The 22,087-nt window shown below is 32.6% G+C and overlaps 2 protein-coding genes across 2 annotated transcripts; both read right to left on the bottom strand.

The window, feature by feature from the left end:
* Window positions 1–9,044: 9,044 nt before the first annotated feature.
* Window positions 9,045–12,812, bottom strand: LOC145132147 (uncharacterized). The gene is made up of 14 exons (XM_079066823.1): window positions 12,687–12,812; window positions 12,443–12,580; window positions 11,659–11,735; window positions 11,482–11,562; window positions 11,159–11,287; window positions 10,991–11,077; window positions 10,786–10,839; window positions 10,598–10,688; window positions 10,401–10,471; window positions 10,240–10,309; window positions 10,030–10,082; window positions 9,845–9,938; window positions 9,658–9,755; window positions 9,045–9,233 (listed from the first exon to the last, which is right to left on the bottom strand). Exons 1-14 carry the CDS (start codon window positions 12,760–12,762, stop codon window positions 9,144–9,146), a joined length of 1,209 nt encoding a protein of 402 aa, XP_078922949.1. The 5' UTR covers window positions 12,763–12,812; the 3' UTR covers window positions 9,045–9,143.
* A 4,870-nt stretch (window positions 12,813–17,682) lies between these two features.
* Window positions 17,683–21,813, bottom strand: LOC145134157 (uncharacterized). Its single transcript, XM_079069050.1, has 13 exons — window positions 21,524–21,813; window positions 20,726–20,802; window positions 20,546–20,626; window positions 20,300–20,428; window positions 20,135–20,221; window positions 20,000–20,053; window positions 19,788–19,878; window positions 19,592–19,662; window positions 18,601–18,670; window positions 18,418–18,470; window positions 18,230–18,323; window positions 18,046–18,143; window positions 17,683–17,912 (listed from the first exon to the last, which is right to left on the bottom strand). Exons 1-13 carry the CDS (start codon window positions 21,777–21,779, stop codon window positions 17,823–17,825), a joined length of 1,251 nt encoding a protein of 416 aa, XP_078925176.1. The 5' UTR covers window positions 21,780–21,813; the 3' UTR covers window positions 17,683–17,822.
* Window positions 21,814–22,087: the final 274 nt, after the last annotated feature.

The raw sequence follows: 22,087 nt of genomic DNA on the forward strand, positions 1-22,087 counted from the left end.
TAACTCATCTCTTGGATCTAGACTCCTTAATAGCTTTTATTCCATAAAGTCAGGGACTTTAAGCCTTTGCATGGCTGATGTGGTCTCAAACACACAAAACACTCATTCTCTTTTCTCATTAAGCCCTTATCTCATGCATGACTTGATTCTCACATCCAAGATCTCATTTTTATGGAACCACTCCATCAAAAACACTCAAAAGGACAGATAATGGGCTCTGGAGTTTAACAACTCATAAAGCTTCAAGCTTTGGGACCAAAAACCCTAAAATGGACCATACTATGAACAAATCAAAAGGAACACGAAAGCTTTGAGCTTTATACCTTCAATTGATGCTCCATCCTCATAAAAGCTCAGATCCAAAGCCTAGACTCCAACTCCTTCCCCTTTAATGCTCCTTCTTCACTCCAAGGACTCACAAAGTCACCCAAAGGCTCTCATGCACTCACAAGCTCATATGGACGAAGACTTAGGGTTTTTAGAGGGTTTGCTCTCTGAGAAGGTGGCCAGGAATGAGGCCATCTCATTCTTTATATAGGGTCACTTAAAATGTTAGGGTTTTCATTCACAGCCTAGTACGCCCAGCGTTCCTCTTGGTACGCCCAGCGTACCAGGTGGTCCTCGCGTCCATTCCACGCTCATAGGTACGCTAAGCGTACCCATACTTACGCCCAGTGTACCCGCTTTCCACCCATTTCTTAATAAGGACTAAATTTGCCATATCTTCCAAACTATCATAGCTTCTTTGTTACAAGTCCGATTCCAGCGATTCTTACTTCCACGGAAAGGTGACGAGAAGCTCTACGCTTCTATAAACTTGTCACAGTCTCAAGGCTCTACGAACCAAAGCTCAGAACTCATATATGATTAAACAGGATGTTACACCAATCTTGCTAAACCAAGCTCTCACTCTCACTCAAGGGAGTTCACGGTCGCAAACGTCCTTCTCTGGGATAATATGGTGCCAAAGGAGGCTACTAGAGCGGATAATGACGTTTATATATGGGGAAAACCCCAAAACTAGGGTTTTCTTTAAATAGTTCGGACTCGCCGAGTCAACCCCCGACTCGTCGAGTCAGTCCCAACCCGCGTCTATGATATCACGACCCTACTCGACGAGTTGGACTCCCAACTCGCCGAGTCCATGCACAAACACCCCACAAAAGCAAATTCCAATCAATACTCGAAACAGGTGTTACAGTCGTGTCTTATCAGCGTTTCACCGACCATATTTTTGAATTTTGAATTTTAGTTTAAAATCTGATTTTACCTCTAAAACTTAGATTTTAAGGGAAAGTTGTGGGAGAAAGTTTTGACTTGAATCTTATGCAGGATTTGGAGTAGGATGCTAGCGAGGTTCTTGGCCAATATCTTGATCAAGATTTCGGACAACACAAACCTCATGTTTGCACTTTATTTGTTTATTTCTTTGATCCCACCCAGTCTTGAATGTGTCAAAGAAGACCTGGTTAGTTCGGAATTACTGTCGAAAACGTAGAGAAAATACTTAGTCGTCAAGAATTTCGGGATAAAGAAGAATTGATCAACAAGGATTTCGGATTAGAAGATTATGTTGTGATTCTTGGGACTTTATTATAGCCGTTACCGTTCACATGTATAAATAGATATAGTCCTAGCCTCAAAATCACACACACAAACACACTCTCTTTACTTGTATTTTGTGACGAAAACTACTACACATTGTACTCAATTATTCATTTTAATAAAGCTATCAAGGTGGGCTGGATATTTCCGGCTCCTGAGGTTTTGTGTCGGCGATCTTATCAGATATCAAGGGTTTTCCTCGTAACTCTTGTGTTTTGCATGTTAGAATCTTGGATATCATTCAAAATATAATACCACAACCCTTACTAAATTGGTTGATTCTTGCTTTGCATTATTTTGACCAAAGCAAAGTATATATATATATATATATATATATATATATATATATATATATATATATATATATATATATATATATATATATATATATATATATATATATATATTATTTTGAATATTTGGACAATCGCTTCGTGGGGCATTTTTAATGGTAATTTTTTATAAAGTTTTTGTTATTATTTCCAAAAAAAAAAAAAAAGAACTTTGTATAAGTGGAGATAAGAGTTCTTTTTAAAAAGACACTCCAATCATTTAGTAAACTTCACCGGTTGGTTTCTATTTTAGACCTTACATTTGGTAATAATTTACATTCTACTTATATTAAAATTTTTAAATTTTAGTATTTTGTTATAATTTAATCTATTTAATTAAATATATTTTATATTGAAGTTTTGTATCAATAAAAAATATTTGTAAACTTTCAAATACACAAATATCAAATATTAAAAAAATATATATTATTATTATATTATATTATAAGATTTTATTTGATAAAATATTTATGTCAAGTAATATAACTTTTGAAAATATGACGCGCTATATGAGAGAACTTTTTATAATATTTAAGTTAATTGAGGAAAATTAGTTAATTTCAAGAAAATATATTCATTATTATTATGAATGTTTTGACAATAACTTGTTAGTGATATAACTTTATAAAATATATTCATTAATATTTTATGTATTTACTTAAATATTTTAACTATTAAAAAAAATTTTAAAATGTATCTCAAGATACAAAAATACAAAGTCAATATTAGTAGAGTGTTTTATGAATCTTCATCAAATCTGGATTATTAACCCAATTTATTAGAACCGACTATCTTCAACTCCAACGAGTTCAACTATATGGTTAGAATGAAACAAACGATGAGAGTATAGTATGCGTTTTTTCTTATAGCATGTTGAATGTAGGAGCATGAATCGCTAGGAGACTTTTATATATATATATATATATATATATATATATATATATATATATATATATATATATATATATATATATATATATAGAGAGAGAGAGAGAGAGAGAGAGGTTTAGGTTCATTTAAGACCATATTAATTTTGTGAGACCGTGAGACGCAATTTAAAAATAATTTTAAAATGCAAAATAAAAGGAAAACTCCAAAAATTCTTTTTTTAATTATTATTTTTGTCATATTATTTACCTACAATAAATATAAATAAATAAAAATTACCCTTTTTTAAAAAAAATACGTGAAATATTTAAATAGAATATTACACTGTAAATATTTTAATGTGATTTTTTGAATGTTAGAATATTCTAGTATTCTACTAGATTTGTGAGATATGTAAAAATATTCTAATGTTCTACTATAATATTTCACAAATATTTCAAAAAAACGGTAATTTTTTTATTTTTTATTTTTTATTGGAAATTATAAATGACGAAAATAATATTTAAAAAAAGAATTCGAAAATTTTCAATTATTTTGCATTTTAAAAATGTTTTTTTATTTACAAAATGAGTGGCTAGGATTGCGTTTCCCCGTCTCACAAAATATAGTGGTTTCAAATGAACCTAACCCTATATATATATATATATATATATATATATATATATATATATATATATATATATATCAGTGTTGCAGAAATCGGCCTTGGCGGCCGATTAATCGTTTGGCGGCCTTGAACCGATTACGATTAGGGTGCTTGGCGGAAATTTGTCAAAATCGGTCAAACTCGGGCTTGGCGGTCCTTGGCGGTCCTTGGCGGCCTTGGCGGTCCTCGGCGGTCATAGGCGGGAATATTTAAAAAATTCAAAAAAAAAATAATTTTCAAATATTACACCAAAATTTTAAATTTTTAAAATTTTAAGCTTTCAAATTTTAAAATATTATACTAAAGTTTTTAAAATTTCAAAATTTTAAAATTTAAAATTTCCAAATACTTAATTTTTTAGGAAATATTAATTTTTTAAATAATTTTATTAATAATTTAGGATCCCCGATTAATCGCCGATTAATCCCCGCCGAGTCTGATTAATCGTTTATCGTCAGTCGACCGCCGAGTTACCGCCGAACGATTTTTACAACCTTGATATATATATATATATATATATATATATATATATATATATATATATATATATATATATATATATATATATATATATATACACAAAAGAAATCTTGATATTTATAAAAGTAGATTCAATATAATAATATTTTTTTAAGACGCTCAAGTCTCAATGCTTAAAGTAAAACAATTTATAAATATAATAATATTATAATTTTAAGTTTGTCAAAAAAAAAATTAAGTTGTACAAAACGTTAAGCAATAATTACAACTATTAAGTGCATAGATACCTAGCTTTTGACCCAGCTCCATCCTTTATCGGAGTTATTGTTGAATCCTAAGATTTTAGAATATTTCTCCCCCCATTAAATGTTTTTGTATTCATTTGAATCCTTAGAACACATAATCCAATAAATGGATTGGCTATTAATGGGATATGGAATATAGATGTGGCAGCAATAAATAAAGAAGTATTTAACTTCTATAAGGAGAAATTTCTTGAGCGATGGCCTTCAAGACCAAATTTGATTAGCCCTAACTTTCGAAACCTTGATCATGCCACGAGCTCAAGACTGGAAGATCCATTCACACTTGAGGAAATTAAAAGTGCAGTTTGGGCATGCGGGAATAACAAGGCACCAAGGCCGGATGGGTTTAATTTCAAATTCATCAAAAAAAAATATTAGCACACACTACATGATGACATTCTAAGACTTGTTCACTATTTTGAGAAATACGGCAGGCTGGATAGAGGTTGTAACTCTGCTTTTATCACTCTTGTGCCTAAGATAAAAGACCCATTAAAGCTTGGAGACTACAGGCTGATTAGTCTCATTAGTTGTCTCCACAAAATAATCTCCAAGACTATCGCTAATAGACTAGAGGGGTGATAGGTTTGAATATCGATGAAGCCCAATCATCATAAGTTGAAGGAAGAAACATCCTCGACGGACCAATGATTGTTAACGAACTATGCTCGTGGTCCAAGAAGGTGAAGAAAAAGATCTTGTTGTTCAAAGTGGATTTCGACAAATCTTTTGATTCGGTAAATTGGGAATATATCGAATCTGTTCTAACTCAAATGGGTACGGAGAAAAATGGAGGATGTGGATAAGAGGGTGTCTTTAATCAGCAAGATCATATGTTATTGTCAACGGATCACCAACAGAAGAATTCGTAATGAGAAAAGGTGTAAGACAATGTGATCCTTTATCACCCTCTTATCTTCATTATAGCAATGGAGGGTCTAAACATTGCTATGAGGAATGCAGGTGAGAAGAACATTTTTCAAGGAGTAAAAGTGCCACATACGGATACCACCATTTCCCACTTGTTCTACGCAGACGACGTTCTTTTTATTGGGGAATGGACCATGGATAACATAAAAAAAACTTAGCAAGAGTGTTGAGATGCTTTCATGTTGCTTCGGGACTTAAAGTCAATTTCAACAAATCAAGGGTATTTGGTATTGGTGCTGATATGCAAGAGGTAACTCGACGGGCCCTACCCTTAGGTTGTCAACCTGAGTCGCATATAGAAGATGCCTCAATGATCCAACAGGATCCTCAGATCGGGACAACCACCTGGCTCACGTCGTGAGGTTCCATTTCTCACGTCGTGAGATCGGTTCTGACCAACTTTGAGCATTAAGCTCTTAATCCTTTAAGACAAACATTGGGACTTTCCAGAACACCTTCCTCGACCCTAAGGACCATAAAAATTGTAGCTTTTTAGTCATGCATGTCCAATACATGACTTAGACACTAACTAGGTCAAAAGAAGGGTATTAAGATCAAGACTCAAGCTTGGAGTCCAAAACCCACACCAAAACTCAGATCCAAGGACTCACATATAGAAGATGCCTCAATGATCCATAAAGTTGCCAACTTTATGGATCTCATGCATGTTAAACAACCCAACCATGTAAAGAAATACTCCAACGCTTAGATCTAGCATGCTTAAGGCAAAAATATAAGAGCTTTATGACTTACAAATGCGCACAAGCGCAGCAAATCCAAGAGGTAGAAGCTAGATTGCCAAAATGAAGCACTACAGAAGCCTTCTTCGGCTTCAAATCTACCTAGATTGCCAAAATGAAGCACCACAAGAGCATTCTTCCACTTCAACGAACCAAAAACCTCCAAGTAAGCTCTTCAAAATCACCAACAATGGCCCAAAGTCTCAAGGAGGTTGAAGTTAGGGTTTTTAGGGACTAGATAGTGATAGAGTCTGAGGATGGGCGATCTTAGCCCTCTCATTCCATTAAATACTAGAAAATTAGGGTTTTGGATCATCAGACATGGCTCACGTCGTGAGACCTTATGCCTCAAGTCATGAGGTTCGAGGATACGGGTCAAATGGTCAATGGGCATTCTCACGTCGTGAGCCTCCTCCAAAATGCAAAAAAAATTCAAGAATTTAAGCACCTCAAGGATTCGGATGCTACATTATAACCATAAAATAGATTGAGTAATTATTTAAGGAATAAAATAAACTAACTAAACTTTGTTTCTCCTTTTAGTTGTCGAGTATCAATGGTCTTACTTTCCTATCTCCACCACCCACAATTCCAGCGTTTCCCCCATTTATGTTCTTCAACGAGAGAAGCTCACTAGCAGGGCTAATTATCTCGGATCGGATGAGAAACCTAAGGATCACATTGAGGTATGACACTTATTAATACGTGCTCGATGAACCGATCCAAGATATCGATGATAACTCAACCGATGAAGAGAAAGTTGTTCACACCAAAAGCATGGATGACTCGAATAAGGTTTCTTGCATCATGATTGCCACCATGCCATCAGACCTTCAGAAGGCTTTCGAGAACACTTGGGCATATTAAATGAACTTGCAACTATCTGAAATGTTTCAAAACAAGGCAAGGCAAGAGCGATTTAAGATTGTCAAAGGCTTAACGTCATGAAAACTCAAATAAGGTGGTTCGGTGTGTGCTCATCTTCAACAAATGAAGAGCTACATAGATCGACTCAAGAACCTCGATGTTGTCTTCGAAAAGAACCTAGCTATGGACCTAGTCCTTGGTTCTCTCCCTAGTTCATATAATAATTCCATCATTACTTATCAATTGAATAGTATGGACAAGACATTGATGGAGCTCTATGGCCTTCTCTAGACAGCTGAAGCTAGTGTGAAGAAAACACATAGCACACCTTAAACTTAAGTACTCGCCATTTAGAATGGTGGTGGACACAAGAGAAAGCATTCTACTCCAAAATGGAAAGGGAAGGTTGTGCCATACTACCATTCTCCTACCTTGGAGTTCTTGTAGGCGCAAACATGAACCTGAAAAAACACGGAAGCCTATAATTGAAAGATTTCACTCCCTTAATGATTTTTATGGTTTGATCTGATAGCCGCAAGGAAACTATCCACTGAAATGAATTAATCGTTGTCTGAAAACTATTCGTTGCCGCCGCTTTACGTGGACAAACGACTAGTGTGTGTGTACACACACACACACACACACACATATATATATATATATATATATATATATATATATATATATATGTAGTGGGGCTCCATTTTATTTTATTTTTATTTTGTTTTTTATTACAAATTAATAAATAAAAAAAGAAAAAAAATAGAAATGGTGATTTAGACGACTCAGGTGGGTAACTTAACCATATGGATCATCTTTGCATCAAAATAAAACCACATGGCTAATATGGTGAAAAGAAAAAGATGGAATAACTTAACCATATGGATCATCTTTGCATCAAAATAAAACCACATGGCTAATATGGCGAAAAGAAAAAGATGGAATGAGAGTTCAACTTTCATACAAACACAATGTCCATTTCTGTAATTTATTCAGAATTTAATTAAGTTGGTAGAACGACCTCAAAAAAAACTCTATATTTGTTGTTATAAAAGCAGTTGCAAATTTCCTAATGTCAAAATTGGTTTTTATAAAAAGTTTCAAACTTACATTGGGGTGCATTGTGACTATTGTATGTATTTATTCCATAAAGGCTTGGGATCAAACTTTTTCCCCTTTATCGAGTTCCCATAAAGGCTAGGGATCAAACTTTCTCCCCTTTATCGAGTTCACAAACACGAGAACGATCTTTAAGCTACGAAAGCCTCCTAGAGCCGAAGATTAAAACTCTAATAGAAATGACAAGTACACTATGAATAAGAAACAAAACCCTTTAGATCTCCCTAGAACTTGCTAATAATGGAGACACGGTTAAGATTTCTAAAAACAAGAATCATATATTTATATCATATAATGGAGCATCCAGGTTTCCCAAATATCAACATCGCACCCTTTTTAGCTCCAAGGACAAAAGGGCCTTATGAGACACATTTTTCCTTGCCCTAGGAAGCAAGAGGGGTGCCTTTTGTTGCAAAACCCATCTTCTTTCTAGTTAGGCTAATTTTTCTTTAATTCCCTTTAAGTGATGTCCAATTATTATAGCTAATTGTAAATGGTTAATCATATTCTCCACTACGTTTCCTTTAGTATGATCCTAAAATGAGCAAAGTTGGCAATGCACTAGTGATATTAATATGTTATTATTGTGCACGTACATACACTAACACTAGTAAGCATGGAGAGAATGTCCATATTTCCATCCCTCCACACACATCAGCATCACATTATCTCTCTTTTGATTTTATCCCAAAATCATGGAAATTGTCATCTTTCTATCATGTGACCATTCTGTCCAACCTAAGGGGTCGTTGTGTACTTAATTCATATGGTGGTTACTTAAAAACAACTTTTGCATAAATTATACCACTAAGCCAAGTAATTTCCGCTTTCTGCTTAGTTTTTTTGCTACTCCTTTTGGCTTTTAACAGTATTAAGTATTTTCGTATGTGGTTATTAAGAAAGTACAAAGCCACCATTCGAAGAATGATAAATCACACTTAAAAGGATTTAGCTTCTAAATGATTAATCACAATTATAGGAACATAGTTTCTAAAATGTTTGCCACTTCAGAGACAGAATAACGAACAACTATGTCTTTCAAACATACAACACAAATCTTTAGACACATAGTTAAATTTCACCCTCACATTCACATTTATAATAAAAAAAAAATTGAAAATGCATAATCGAATTTGTAATACTTTTTTTTATTGGTAGGCTTTTTCATGTGTTTAATACAAACAACAATATTCAGTCGAGCATGAGATACATAGCTATGCATGAGAAATTTCTACGGTTTGAGAAATTTGTCAAACCAATCACTCGCTTCTTTAAGCATTGATGATGTCACTTCATGTCCAATTCCTACTTCCACTATCACCTAAATTTCATTCATAAAAAAACACATTATTATTACATCATATAACATTATCCTTTACTTTTTTTTACCAATTTTACCCATAATAGCAACATACTAATATTCCTTGTAAGTAAAAGCACCGTGCAATTTGCCCATTTAGAAAAGAGAAAATTACAAAAATGGTCCCTATGGTATGGTGTAATAGGCACATATAGTCCAATTCATAAAAATGGAGAAACTCGGTCCTTGTGATTTGTCAATATTACATAAAAAAATTTCTTTTTCATTTTATTGTATTTTGCTATTATTCCCCTAAACTATAGGGACCATTTATGTAACTTATGCTAAGTTGGACTACATGTGCCTATTACACCATACCACAGGGACCATTTTTGTAATTACCTCTTTAGAAAAAAAGCAAGAAACATTGGTCAAAAGTCAATACCTTGAAATGATTCAAACATTTGGCATCTTCAAAAGCCTTTTGTGTTGTTGATATGGTAACATCAAGACCTTCCATTGGGCAACGGGTATCGCCTTCACCTGATCGTTTTTTTGCATCTTATTATTTCATCAGAAAAAATATATTTTTTTTTTGGATCAAGAATAGGAGGGTAGATTGGTCATTTCACCATTTATAATCAACAAAGGGCGTGGTGCAATGAGTGGGACTGTATGAAGCGAGTCAAACTCAGATCCTAAACCAGGAGCTATTCTGTTCCAAACCTGGTCAAAATAGTAGCACACCATTGACAGTTAGATACGCCAGCTGGACGCCACGTCAGCAACACAATTTAACAATCTTTATGTAACTTACCTTTTCCACAACCTCTTTGTCAATATCACCCTTCCCTAAATCAATCCTTGCTTCTAAAGAAAAAGAATATAATAGCAGCAAAAAAAAAATTATAATTTAGAAAAAGTGCATGTGCTTAACTTACATGTTTTATTAAACATAAAAGTGATAACAGTTAAAAATATAGATTTTATATTTGTTTTGTAAATTAGTGTCTTAAATCTTAATTACCTTCAAACACAGACTTAATACTGTAAACTCGAGCATGCCATTTATCATTATCTATGGCCCACCGAAATCCCTACACGTTCATATTAATTATTAAGTCATTAAGTCAGATTAAGTGTTTAATTAAGCTCATTAAGTCAAAAAAAAAAAAAAAAAAACAATACCTGGACACCAATTATGGGGACAACCACTGAATAACGTGTGTCAGCAAAAGCAGCAAACCATGCATGCATTCCTTCATCACATATCAATAAATAAGTTATGGAATTAAAGGCATAATAATTTATAATAAAAGCATATATATAAATATATAAATATATACTCTTGTTATTGCTGGATGATGTGTTTAATAAAATTCAACCTCCAAATGATATCCCAGTGATTCCTATCTTGGAATGATCTATATCATCTCTTTCAGTTAGATAATCTGCCAACTTTAAAAGGTCCCACACCTAAAACATAAAAATGAAAAAGTAAAATGTTCAACATTAAAAGTATATAATGAATTGTGATTTTAAATATTCAAGAGTGAAGAAGAAGAAGAATAACCGTGTCATATATAAATGGCATTGTATCACCTTTTTTCCATGATGAAACAAGAGCCTGGATCAAGAATATATGAAATTTGAAATTATATATTATTTTATGGTTTGAAATCATGAAAGATAATAAACAAATATATTAAAGTATGTTGCTATTTATTACTTTCTTGCATTTAGTAAATAAAAATAAAAAGAAAGGTTTCAATTCTCACATGTTCATATGTAGTATGGTTTTTGGCACGTTCTCCATGGTAACGAGAATCAATGGCAACTGCAATATATCCACATGAAGCATAATCCTGAAGTGAAAAGAACTCATTAGAGCAAGCTTTCAACAAATGAAGAAATGACCAATCTACCCTTGTAATTTTATATTATACCTCAAGTAAAGGGCGTAGCCACTCTTTGCATGTATTTGAGCTATGTAGAAAAACAACAGCTGGTCTTTTAGAATGTGTGGTTTCTTTCTTGCTCAAAATGAGCACAGGCAATCGCCCTTGTTCTCCTTCCTAATTTAAATAAAATAATAAGTTTCATCATATTAAAATTTATGCATCATATATTCATATTACAAATTTGGTCTTGTTTTCCATCTTCCCAAGTATGTAGTTATTTTCTCATATATCTTTTAAGCATCATATATTCATATTAAACTTTATCCAGTCAGCATTCAATGAGAAAAAAGAAACAGGGTTTCAGTTACCTCAGTGGTTAAGTAAAAGTTTTCTTCATTGAGCAGTTCCTTGAAGTTATGAATGTGTGCTTTTGGGCATAATTCCATTGCCTGATAATTATAGTGTTCAAATAAGATAACTTCAAGAAAAGATTAACAGAAAAGGTAAAAAGCCTATGACTATGTCAATTGTAAAGTAATGTTCACCTCACTAGATTGTGATGGTGGTGTTCCCTGATATAAGGGTTCCACCACTGGCTTTGCAGGTAGTGTCTGAAGTGGAACTGACACAAAAAAAAAAGAGATGAAGTCATATTTCAATGAAATACTGTTGAATAACATTATAGTAGTATGATAAGAGAGATAACAGTAGTAGATGATGAAAAAAGTCAAATTAATTTCTCTACTAAAAGAAAGATGTTCCTTTTGACTTTTGAGGCCAAACAAGACAATTAATGAGAGTATGAGACATAAAGAAAAAGTTTGTTGTTTCTTCTTAACCTAATGGGACATGACTTAATCTGGTACTTAAACTAGTTGTGTTTCTTTTGGAATTGATTCAAGAGAATGACTTAATTGAAAAAGTTAGGGAAATCAGGCTTTCCCCATTAAGTCCCAAGTTTTTATAAATTTGCAACAGTTTTTTTTTTCTCCTTCCAATCCACACATCACTTATTTACAATACATGTGTTCAGACAAGCGTTACACTTTGAGTGTACAATAATGAAAGCAAGTGGCCATATACTGTTAGCTGAAGAACTTCAAGCAAAATCCATCAGGAAATAGTTGTAACATGTACAATTAAGCTCGGATCTCCATTGCCACTATCTGAGCTCAAAAGAAATCAACTAGCAACAATGTCCAGCTCTTAACTACTTATTTTTCTACTTTGCGTAATTTTTAGGCAAATTAAGAACTCACAAGGTCATATAAGCCCAAATATTCGCAACAAATCAACATCAAAATTGAGCAAATCTATGAAGCAGCTTACCTTCAGGAGAACGGCGACTACGAAGAACTTGAAGGAAGTGAGAACGGAGGTTGGCTGCTGTTTCGACGAGCTCCATCTTCTCCAAATTCCGACGACCAAGGTTGACGTGAAGATGGCAAGATAATCTGTTGTGTTTACCTGTAGAAGAGTGAAGCAGGTGAGAGTGACGTGATTGTTGTACCTGTATCAGTAGGTGATAGAATGGAAATGGAAAGAAGAAAGAAATGGTATCAGTGGTCTTCACTGAAAAGTGCGGAAGAAGAAAGAAACGGTATTTGTGGTAATACTTCTTCATTACGCCACTTAGTGCGTTTCAACATCACTTTGTAAATAGGTGTTTAATCTTATAATTAATCGGCGGTGGTGGGAATGATAATAAAGTGTTGTGGTTTTCTTTAAAATCTAAAATTGGTAGTGGTGGGGATAATGAAGTGCTTTTGGTTTCCTTTAAAAACTAAAATAACTAGTAATTAGAAATTAAGATAAATAGAATTTATTACAGATTAATAAATTAATTAGAATAGATTTAGATTTAATTTAAGAGAAATTAAGTAATCTAACTATTTTTTAATATGTATTTAAAATAAAATAACCTAAACTTTTTTTATAAAAATAACTACTTTGTCCGGAATGAGGCATTCTGGACCAAGAAAAAACATTTTTTTGACTAATTCCGGATTTCGGACCAACATCCGGACTAAAATTTTGAATTTTAGAAAAAAAAAACACCGGAATTTCAAGAACAATTCCGAAATTTCATGAAAAAAAAATCATTTTTTCTTAATTTAATAAAAATTAAACAAACATAGTAATATGAATTATATACAATATTAGTGTATAAAATTAAACATTTTATTGAAAAAACAATGACATTAAACATTACGAAATGTAGCATTCGGAATCCAAAAAAAAACAAAATAATTTCTTTCAGTGGCGAATCTAGAACCAAAAACCATGTGGTTCCTTATGTAAATAAAACTAAAAAAAATATGAAAGTGTAAAAATATTAGTGATGGCGGGTCGGGTTGTATGAATAAAATATTTAAACATTCGTTCAATAGATATAATAAAGTTCTTACAATTGAACCCTACGATGTCTTATATCTTGAAACATATTCACAATTGCGTCATTACCGATACCTTTTAAAACATTTTTTTCAATATACGACACTAAACATTTTGATTCTTGATTCTGAAATAGAATTATGAAATTGAATGTTACAACTTACAAGAGTATCAAACTAATAACCATTATCAATATTTTGTTATCAAATCAACAAATAATAAAATCAAGACAATAAAAACTTGACAATGTTCTCAAATTTCAAGTCTAAATAAATTGAATGAATATTAATCAAATGTCAAGAATGTTAATCAACTAATCAAGACAAGAATTCAGATTAATTACACTTTTAAGTTAAATTAAATTCAAATATTAGTCTCACTGGAAATTACGACTTGCATTTTGTATCAACATCCATAACTGTGTGGTTTTAAGTCATTAAGTGGGTCAATTAATTACCTAATCAAATTAAATTCAAATTCTGTTGCTAAGGACCACAACTTGTGATGAAGAATTATACAATTATACAAATCAAATAAATGTAATCAATGATAATGAATCAATCAAAATTCCTATAAAGTTACAATTTACAAATTACAAACCTGTTGTAGATGATCACTTGGCTGCTGTCGTTGGGCTCATTGACGGCTGGAGGGAGACGGTGGTCGGCGGTGGCAGACAGCCGGCGACTTGGCCGGACGGCAGTCGGCGAACGGAGAAGGTAAAAAGCGGCGTCGATTTTTGATCAGGAAACAGTGCAGCAGTTCAACACAGCAGCGAGGGGTATGGGCGACGTTCCGTTTCTATTTTCCTTTTGTTTTTTTTTAATAATTGGATTGGGCTATTGATTAGTGAAAGTGGGGTAAGATGTTGGGCTGTTAAATATAAAATATATGGGCTGATGATAACTTTTTTTTTACCAAAAATAATTAGGTAGGTCTTTTTATAAAAATTAGGTAGTTCCTATTTTTTTCTATATATTCTTGTTCTATTAAAAAAAAAGGTAGGTCCTAGGATCTACCTTACCATATGGTAACTACGTCCCTGATTTCTTTGAAAAAAACACTAGAAAAATCTATAATAATAATAATAATAATAATAATAATAATAATAATAATAAAAAGATGAACAGTACTCCGGAATAAAGGCATTTCGGATAAAGTGATTATTTTTCAAAAACTGAAAAAAGATGGTTATTTTTTTAAAAGCTTAATAGTAATGATATCTGATAAGGATAAAGATTTGAATCATGATTAAATTTGATTCTTTCATTGATTCAAATCAGGTTTATCTGTTAAATACCACTGACCCTTTTAGGTCGTAGAAAAATCGATCATACTCTCCATAAGGTTTGAATTTTTGGATTTCTCTCTCTCTCTCTCTCTCTCTCTCTCTCTCTCTCTCTCTCTCTCTCTTAAAGTTCTAGGGTTTTAGTCTTTTGAGTGTGATTCGTTACAGGCATTCTACTTTGGGTGCTAGACTTTCCAAGAGCAACTAAAGGAGTTCGAAATCTTCAAGAGGTCAAGTGACAAATTTGATTTTGTCAAAAGGTTAGTAAACAGATCCCTTTCTTTAGTTTATATTGCTAGTCTTGAAAGTACGTTGTCATAATAGTAAAACCTAAATCTAGGGTGCATGTACACTTAGGGTTTTGTTTAAATGTTTCTGTTGCCTAAATGTGATGTATAGATGCCTTATAAACTCATCGGTGGTATTAGAACCATTAGATTTTAATTATAGATACTACTGTTAAAAACTGAGAAAATCAGAAGAAACTTGCTAGTTGCAGAGCGACCGCGCGACGCAGCGCGCTTTCTGGCTAATAGCATATTTCGGATTTTTTTGCTATAATTTCGAATTTAGGGTTTAGCTTTAGTTTTAAATATTATTTTAAACTGTTAAAATTAGATAATTAAACTCAGAAGATAAATATGCCTAAAAGACTAGAAATTATAGATAATGATTTAAAATTAATTAATTAAAAGTTAATTAAAGATAATTTATTTAAATCATATAATTTGAAATTGTTTAAAATTTACCTTACATATAATTATAAAAGAATATTAAAGACCAAAAGAATTTATATATGTAAATTGTAATACGATTACTATGTGTAAAAGAATAATACACTATATGTCCTCACATGTTTAATGAATGATCGTTAGTCAAATCAAGACTAGGCATCAGTCATGAAGTCATGTCAAGAGAGAGAGAGAGAAAGAGAGAGAGAGAGAGAGAGAGAGAGATAAGGAAACAGCCTATAAAATGACCGTTGAATGAGTGTCATTTTCATTTACCGCTTCTTTATGTGGTGGATTGTCATTAGCTCAAAGGGTTTGATAGAAAGATGATGTCTCATTAAAAGTATAACAAATAAAAGTACTAAAAACAAAATTTATGTTCTTAATTATTTTAGGAAAAATGTGAATAGTTGTCAATCCATGAATAACACACATTATTCCTTATTGTCTATTTATGGAGCATGTGTGGTTAACCGGCACATAAATTTGAGACGTAAGAAGGAAATGATGTGGACTTGTGGTCATTGTTTGTTGGTGAAGTATGTGTGGTTAACTGGCACGCCAATTTGAGGACCATGATATAATCAAGGGTCATGCGTTATTGCATGATTGGTTCACTATCTTATTTGTGAGACCTCAACATCCCAGGTACAAATAAAGGATGTGAAAATTCGAGATTAACATGTCATTGAATAGTTTCAATGAATCTCAAAAGATTTAGGAATTACATAGTGACTGAAATTAGTAAAGTGCTTTACCTACCTAAAATAAATTTGTGATATGATTATGGTATCCCTCTTCATAAATCGAATCAAAATATGGATCATGACCGTAAAATAAATTGAGTAATTATTTAAGGAATAAAATAAACTAACTAAACTTTGTTTCTCCTTTTAGTTGTCGGGTATCAATGGTCTTACTTTCCCACCTCCTCCACCCACCAATTCCAACTTTTCCTTCATTTCTGTTCTTCAAAGAGAGAAGCTCACTAGCAGGGCTAATTATCTCGATTGGATGAGAAACCTAAGGATAACAATGAGGTATGAAAATCATGAATACATACTCGATGAAGCGATCCAAGATATCGATGATAACTCAAATGATGAAGAGAAAGTTGTTCAAGCCAAAAACATGGATGACTCGAATAAGGTTTCTTGCATCATGATTGTCGTCATGCCATCAGACATTCAAAAGGCTTTCGAGAACACTTGGGCATATTAAATGAACTTGCAACTATCTGAAATGTTTCAACAAAAGGCAAGGCAAGAGCGATTTAAGATTTTCAAAGCCTTAACGTCATGCAAACTCAAATAAGGTGGTTCGGTGTGTGCTCATCTTCAACAAATGAAGAGCTACATAGACCGACTCGAGAACCTCGACGTTGTCTTCGACAAGAACCTAGCTATGGACTTAGTCTTTGGTTCTCTCCCTAGTTCATATAACAATTTCATCATTACTTATCAATTGAATACTATGGACAAGACATTGATGGAGCTCTATGGCCTCCTCCAGACAGTTGAAGTCAATGTGAAGAGAACACATAGCATACCTCAAACTTAAGTACTCGCCATTTAGAATGTTGGTGGACACAAGAGAAAGCATTCTACTCCAAAATGGAAAGGGAAGGTTATGGCTTCACATTCCTAAAAGGGAAATGTGTTTGTTCCATCTGTAAGTGATCCTAAAAAAGCATTGTGTTTTTATTATGGCGTTAAGGGGCAATAGAAATGAAGTTGCCCAAAATACTTGAAAGATCTCAAGGATAGTAAGGTTGAAGCGACCGGGTCAGTACTTATATAATTGAACTTCATAATACTAATACTACCTCTAATTCATGGGTTCTTGATACAGAATTTGGAATAAGCTTTCTTTTTTGTTGGAAGGGTTTTCTTTTATAAAAGTTATGATGAGTGTCAATTTTTATTTGTTGTGAGATATTTTTTCTTATGTATTTGTATTAAGTATTAACAAATGACAACGCCAAAGCTTTATTTACGTGATATAACCTTTTCATATTTGAGTGTTATCATTTATGAACTAGGGTATGTTTGGGACAAAAAACTGATAGGGCTATTTTTTGATGATGAGAATGAGAACATTCACGTCTTGTGCACAAACAGTGATCAAGAACATTTCTATATTTCACTTTGTTCCACTTTTTAAAAAATTTGTTCCATTAACACATCAAATGCAATACAAGAATATCTATCGTACATAAAAACATAAAACATAAAAACATAAAACAGGGCCAAAGGGTAATGATACATATAAATACATAGCTATGCATGAGAAATTTCTAGGGTTGAAGAAACTTATCAAACCAATCACTAGTTTCTTTAACCATTGATGACGTCATTTGATGTCCAATTCCTACTTCGGTTATCACCTAAATTTCATTCATAATAAAACACATTATTACATCATATAACATTATACTTTACTTTTTTTTTTACCAATATAAACAATCTACTCTATTTAGGAAAAGCAAGAAACATCGGTCAAAAGTCAAAAGTCAATACCTTGAAATGTTTCAAAGATTGGGCGTCTTCGAAAGCCTTTTGTGTTGTTGATATGGTAACATCAAGACCTTCCATTGGGCAACGGGGATCCTTTTCACCTGATAGTTTTTTCCATGTTATTATTTCATAAGAAAAAATATATATTTTTTGAATCAGTAAGAGGAGGGTAGTTTGGTCATTTCACCGTTTAAAAGCAACAAAGGGCGTGGTGCAATGAGTGGGACTGTATGAATCGAGTCAAACTCAGATGCTAAACCAGGAGCTATTCTGTTCCAAACCTGGTCATAAAAGTAGCACAGCATCAACAGTCAGACGCCAGCTGGATGCCATGCCACGTCAGCAAAGGCATTTAGCAATCTTTATGGAACTTACCTTTTCCACAACTTCTTTGTCAATGGTACCTTTCCCTAAATCAATCCTTGCCTCTGAAGCAAAACAGCATGCAAATTACACATTAATGTAAAATTTATTATATTTCAGAAAGAGAGAAAAAATTTTAATAGAATTAACATAGATTTTATATTTGTTTTGTAAAGTAGTTAGTGTCTTAATTACCTTCAAACACAGACTTAATACTATCAACTCGAGCATGCCATTGATTGTTATCTATGGCCCACTGAAATCCCTACACAACCAAATGGTTTTCATTTTAATTTCCATTTTGGATAAATGATGTTTAGAAAATATAAATGAGAGCCAATTTTTAAAAGGGAAAACTCCATAAAACTCCTTATAGTTTGGCCTCGTAATCATTTTAGTCCTTATATGTTATTTTTATTTAATTAAGTCCAAAAAACCAGCAATTGTATTCATTTTGACCATTTTACCTGGTCAAAAAGTCATCAAACTTCCAAAATTTACACTTTTGGCCCAGATTTTTAAATTTTATTACAAATTTGGTTCAAATTTTACACTTTTGGCCAAGATTTCAAAAAATTTTGTTACGAACTCATCCTAAATTTAGTTTTTTTACATTTTTTTTTTTCAAAATTTTGTTTCGTATATGTTTTTTTTTGTTGTATAAAATCATATTTATACGGAAAAAAAAAACATATTTCAACATAAAAAACCTTCTTTTTTCAATATAAAAACCTTTAAACAAAAATTGTATGCAAAATGCCTATTTATTAAAACATTTTTTTTTAAATACCTATTTATATAAAGCGTAGTTATGTGAAAATGCGTGAAATACATTTATGTAAAAAAAATTAAAAAAAAAAAGATGTAAAAAAACTAAATTTAGGATGAATTCGTAACAAAATTTTGAAATGTGTTCCAAAAGTGTAAATTTTGGAGCAAATTTGTAATCAAATTTAAAAAACTAGGCCAAAAGTATAAATTTTGAAAGTGGGATGACCTGTTGACCTAAAAGGGTCAAAATGAATACAATCGTCGGTTTTTGCGACTTAATTGAATTAAAAAAAACATATAAGGACTAAATCGATTATGAGGCCAAAATATAAGAACTTTTATGGAGTTTTCCCTTTTTTTAAAAAAGTTCTCTATTAAGTCGTTTTATCTGCATTAATTGAAAAAGAAAGAGTACCTGAACACCAATTATGGGGGCAACCACTGAATAACGTGTGTCAGCAAAAGCAGCAAACCATGCATGCATTCCTGAATCATATTCAGTTTCACAAAAATCAATATTAATTTATGGAATTAATTAATTAAAGACAAATCTGACAATTGACAATTGACACCCTATTCTTATTGCTATTAATGTTTTTCATTGATCTAACCTCCTAGTGATTCCCCTGTGATTCCTATCTTGGAATGGTTTATATCATCTCTTTTTGTTAGATAATCTGCCAACTTTAAAAGGTCCCACACCTGTCAAATGATATAAAAAAAGAAAAATTAAAAAAAAAAAAAAAAAGTTAAAGATTTGGGGATTAAAAGTATATAATGTCATTTGAAATATTCAAGAGTGATGGAAGGGAAGAAGTATAACCGTGTCATATATGAATGGCATTGTGTCACCTTTTTTCCATGATGAAACAAGAGCCTGTTATTTATAAAATTATAATATATGAAATCAGATTTATGAATATTTTTATCTAAAAATATAAAAAAATTCAATTCTCACATCTTCATATGTAGTATGGTTTTTGGCACGTTCTCCATGGTAACGAGAATCAATAGCAACTGCAATATATCCACGTGAAGCATAACCCTGAAAGGAAGAATTTTTTGTCAAAGCTTTCAAAAAATGAAGAAATGACCATTTTACGCTTGTAGTTTTATACTATACCTCAAGTAAAGGGCGTAGCCACTCTTTGCATTTATTTGTGCTATGCAGAAAAACAACAGCTGGTCTTTTTGAATGTGTGTTTTCTTTCATGCTCAAAATGAGCACAGGCAATCGCCCTTGCTCTCCTTCCTAATTTAAATAAAACAACAAGTTTCATCATATTAAAATCAGAGATAAAAAGATCACATGTTAATTTCTTCATAAAGAGAATTGCTAATGAGAAAAAAGAAACAGGGTTTCAGTTACCTCAGTGGTTAGGTACAAGTTTTCTTCATTAAGCAGTTCCTTGAAGTTATGAATGTGTGCTTTTGGGCATGATTCCATTGCCTGATATATAGTAGTGTTCAAAATCAGATAACTTCAAGAAAAGATTAACAGAAAAGGTAAAAAGCCTATGAGTCTATGACTATGTCAAGTACTGTTCACCTCACTAGGTTGTGATGGTGGTGTTCCCTGATATAAGGGTTCCACCACTGGCTTTGCAGGTAGTGTCTGAAGTGGAACTGAAAAAAGAATGTAGCAGAAATATATTATGAATCGACGTTTTGACAAATAGAGATATGAAATCAATGTTCAACTTATATGTGTGTGTGAAAAGTTTGATAATATTAGATGATGTTCATCTCCAGTCTCCATAAAGAAAGATACTTTTGAGTTTTCTGGCAAAACAAGTCATAGAGATCGAGCATGAATTCCTTTTTGTTTCTGACTACAATCTACTTCATTTACAGTGCGATTCAATGTCTGTAACAAAAATCGTATGAAACTTGGGGTTTAAAACTAGTTTCTTTGGCTTTCAAAACTCTACTTCTCCTCTGTATTGGCGAGAAATTAACCACATTTGAGTTCTGTTTGTCGAACAACTGGGATTTTTATGTTTAAAAATGGAAAGCAATTGATTTTGTTGTACAAAGGATTGCATTGAAATTGAATAGTAGTAATTTTGGGGAAAATTAGCTAAACATGTCAACCAGTCACCAGAGATTTAGAATCTCTGCATCAATTGTACGAGTTATTTCATTCCCGTCTAATTTAGTCAAATTAACCTAACATAAAGGTGACATAGAGCATACATCTACTTAACTGAAAGATAGTTTTCTAATTTGCCTGATTTTTGAGGTGAAGAATTCACATGGTTTTATGAGAGTAGACGAGTATAACATGAACCTAAATATTCCCAACAAATGAACATCAAAATTGACGAAATTGATGAAAGCAACTTACCTTCAGGAGAACGGCGACTACGAAGAACTTGAATGAAGCGAGAACGGAGGTTGGCTGCTGCTTCTTCGAGCTCCATCTTCTCGAAATTCCGACGACCAACATTGACGTGAACATGGTGAGATGATCTGTTGTATTTATAGTAGAAGAGTAATTGCGATACCGGAGCAGGTGAGTTGAGAGCGATGCGACTCGCTAGGAACGCCGTCACGTGGTGGTTGCAGGTAGGTGATAGTAAATTGTGGTAGTACATCAACATCGAGTATCAAAGGCACAGAGTGTGTATTTGAATAGATTAATTTGTTTTATAATGAATAAATACAAAAATATATTGATTATGTGGTCGTGTTTGTTTATTTGATATTAAAACTTGTATTCAAAATTTATGCTAAATGATTAGGCTAAATGTAATTTCTTGATTGATAATTTGGATATCTGAAAATTTCGATGTGAGAACGAGTAACTAGTTGTTTTTATTCACATAATAAACATAAAATATTATACTCTTAGGGAGGATTACAAGCAAACGAGTATACACCAACTTATTTATTTAATACAACTAGAAGG

This window comes from Lactuca virosa, chromosome 8 (genome assembly GCF_052849685.1).
Source record: "Lactuca virosa cultivar CGN04683 chromosome 8, Lactuca_virosa_CGN04683_v6, whole genome shotgun sequence".
Taxonomy (NCBI): domain Eukaryota; kingdom Viridiplantae; phylum Streptophyta; class Magnoliopsida; order Asterales; family Asteraceae; genus Lactuca; species Lactuca virosa.

Coding starts and splice junctions, on each gene's coding strand:
- LOC145134157 (XM_079069050.1), bottom strand. CDS start 21,779: ATGTTGATGTACTACCACAATTTACTATCACCTACCTGCAACCACCAC. Junction 20,803..21,523: donor TAGTCGCCGTTCTCCTGAAG/GTAAGTTGCTTT, acceptor TTCTTTTTTCAG/TTCCACTTCAGACACTACCT. Junction 19,879..19,999: donor TGCCATTCATATATGACACG/GTTATACTTCTT, acceptor ATCATTTGACAG/GTGTGGGACCTTTTAAAGTT.
- LOC145132147 (XM_079066823.1), bottom strand. CDS start 12,762: ATGTTGAAACGCACTAAGTGGCGTAATGAAGAAGTATTACCACAAATA. Junction 11,078..11,158: donor GGCTACGCCCTTTACTTGAG/GTATAATATAAA, acceptor TTTTCACTTCAG/GATTATGCTTCATGTGGATA. Junction 10,083..10,239: donor TATTAAGTCTGTGTTTGAAG/GTAATTAAGATT, acceptor CTTTTTCTTTAG/AAGCAAGGATTGATTTAGGG.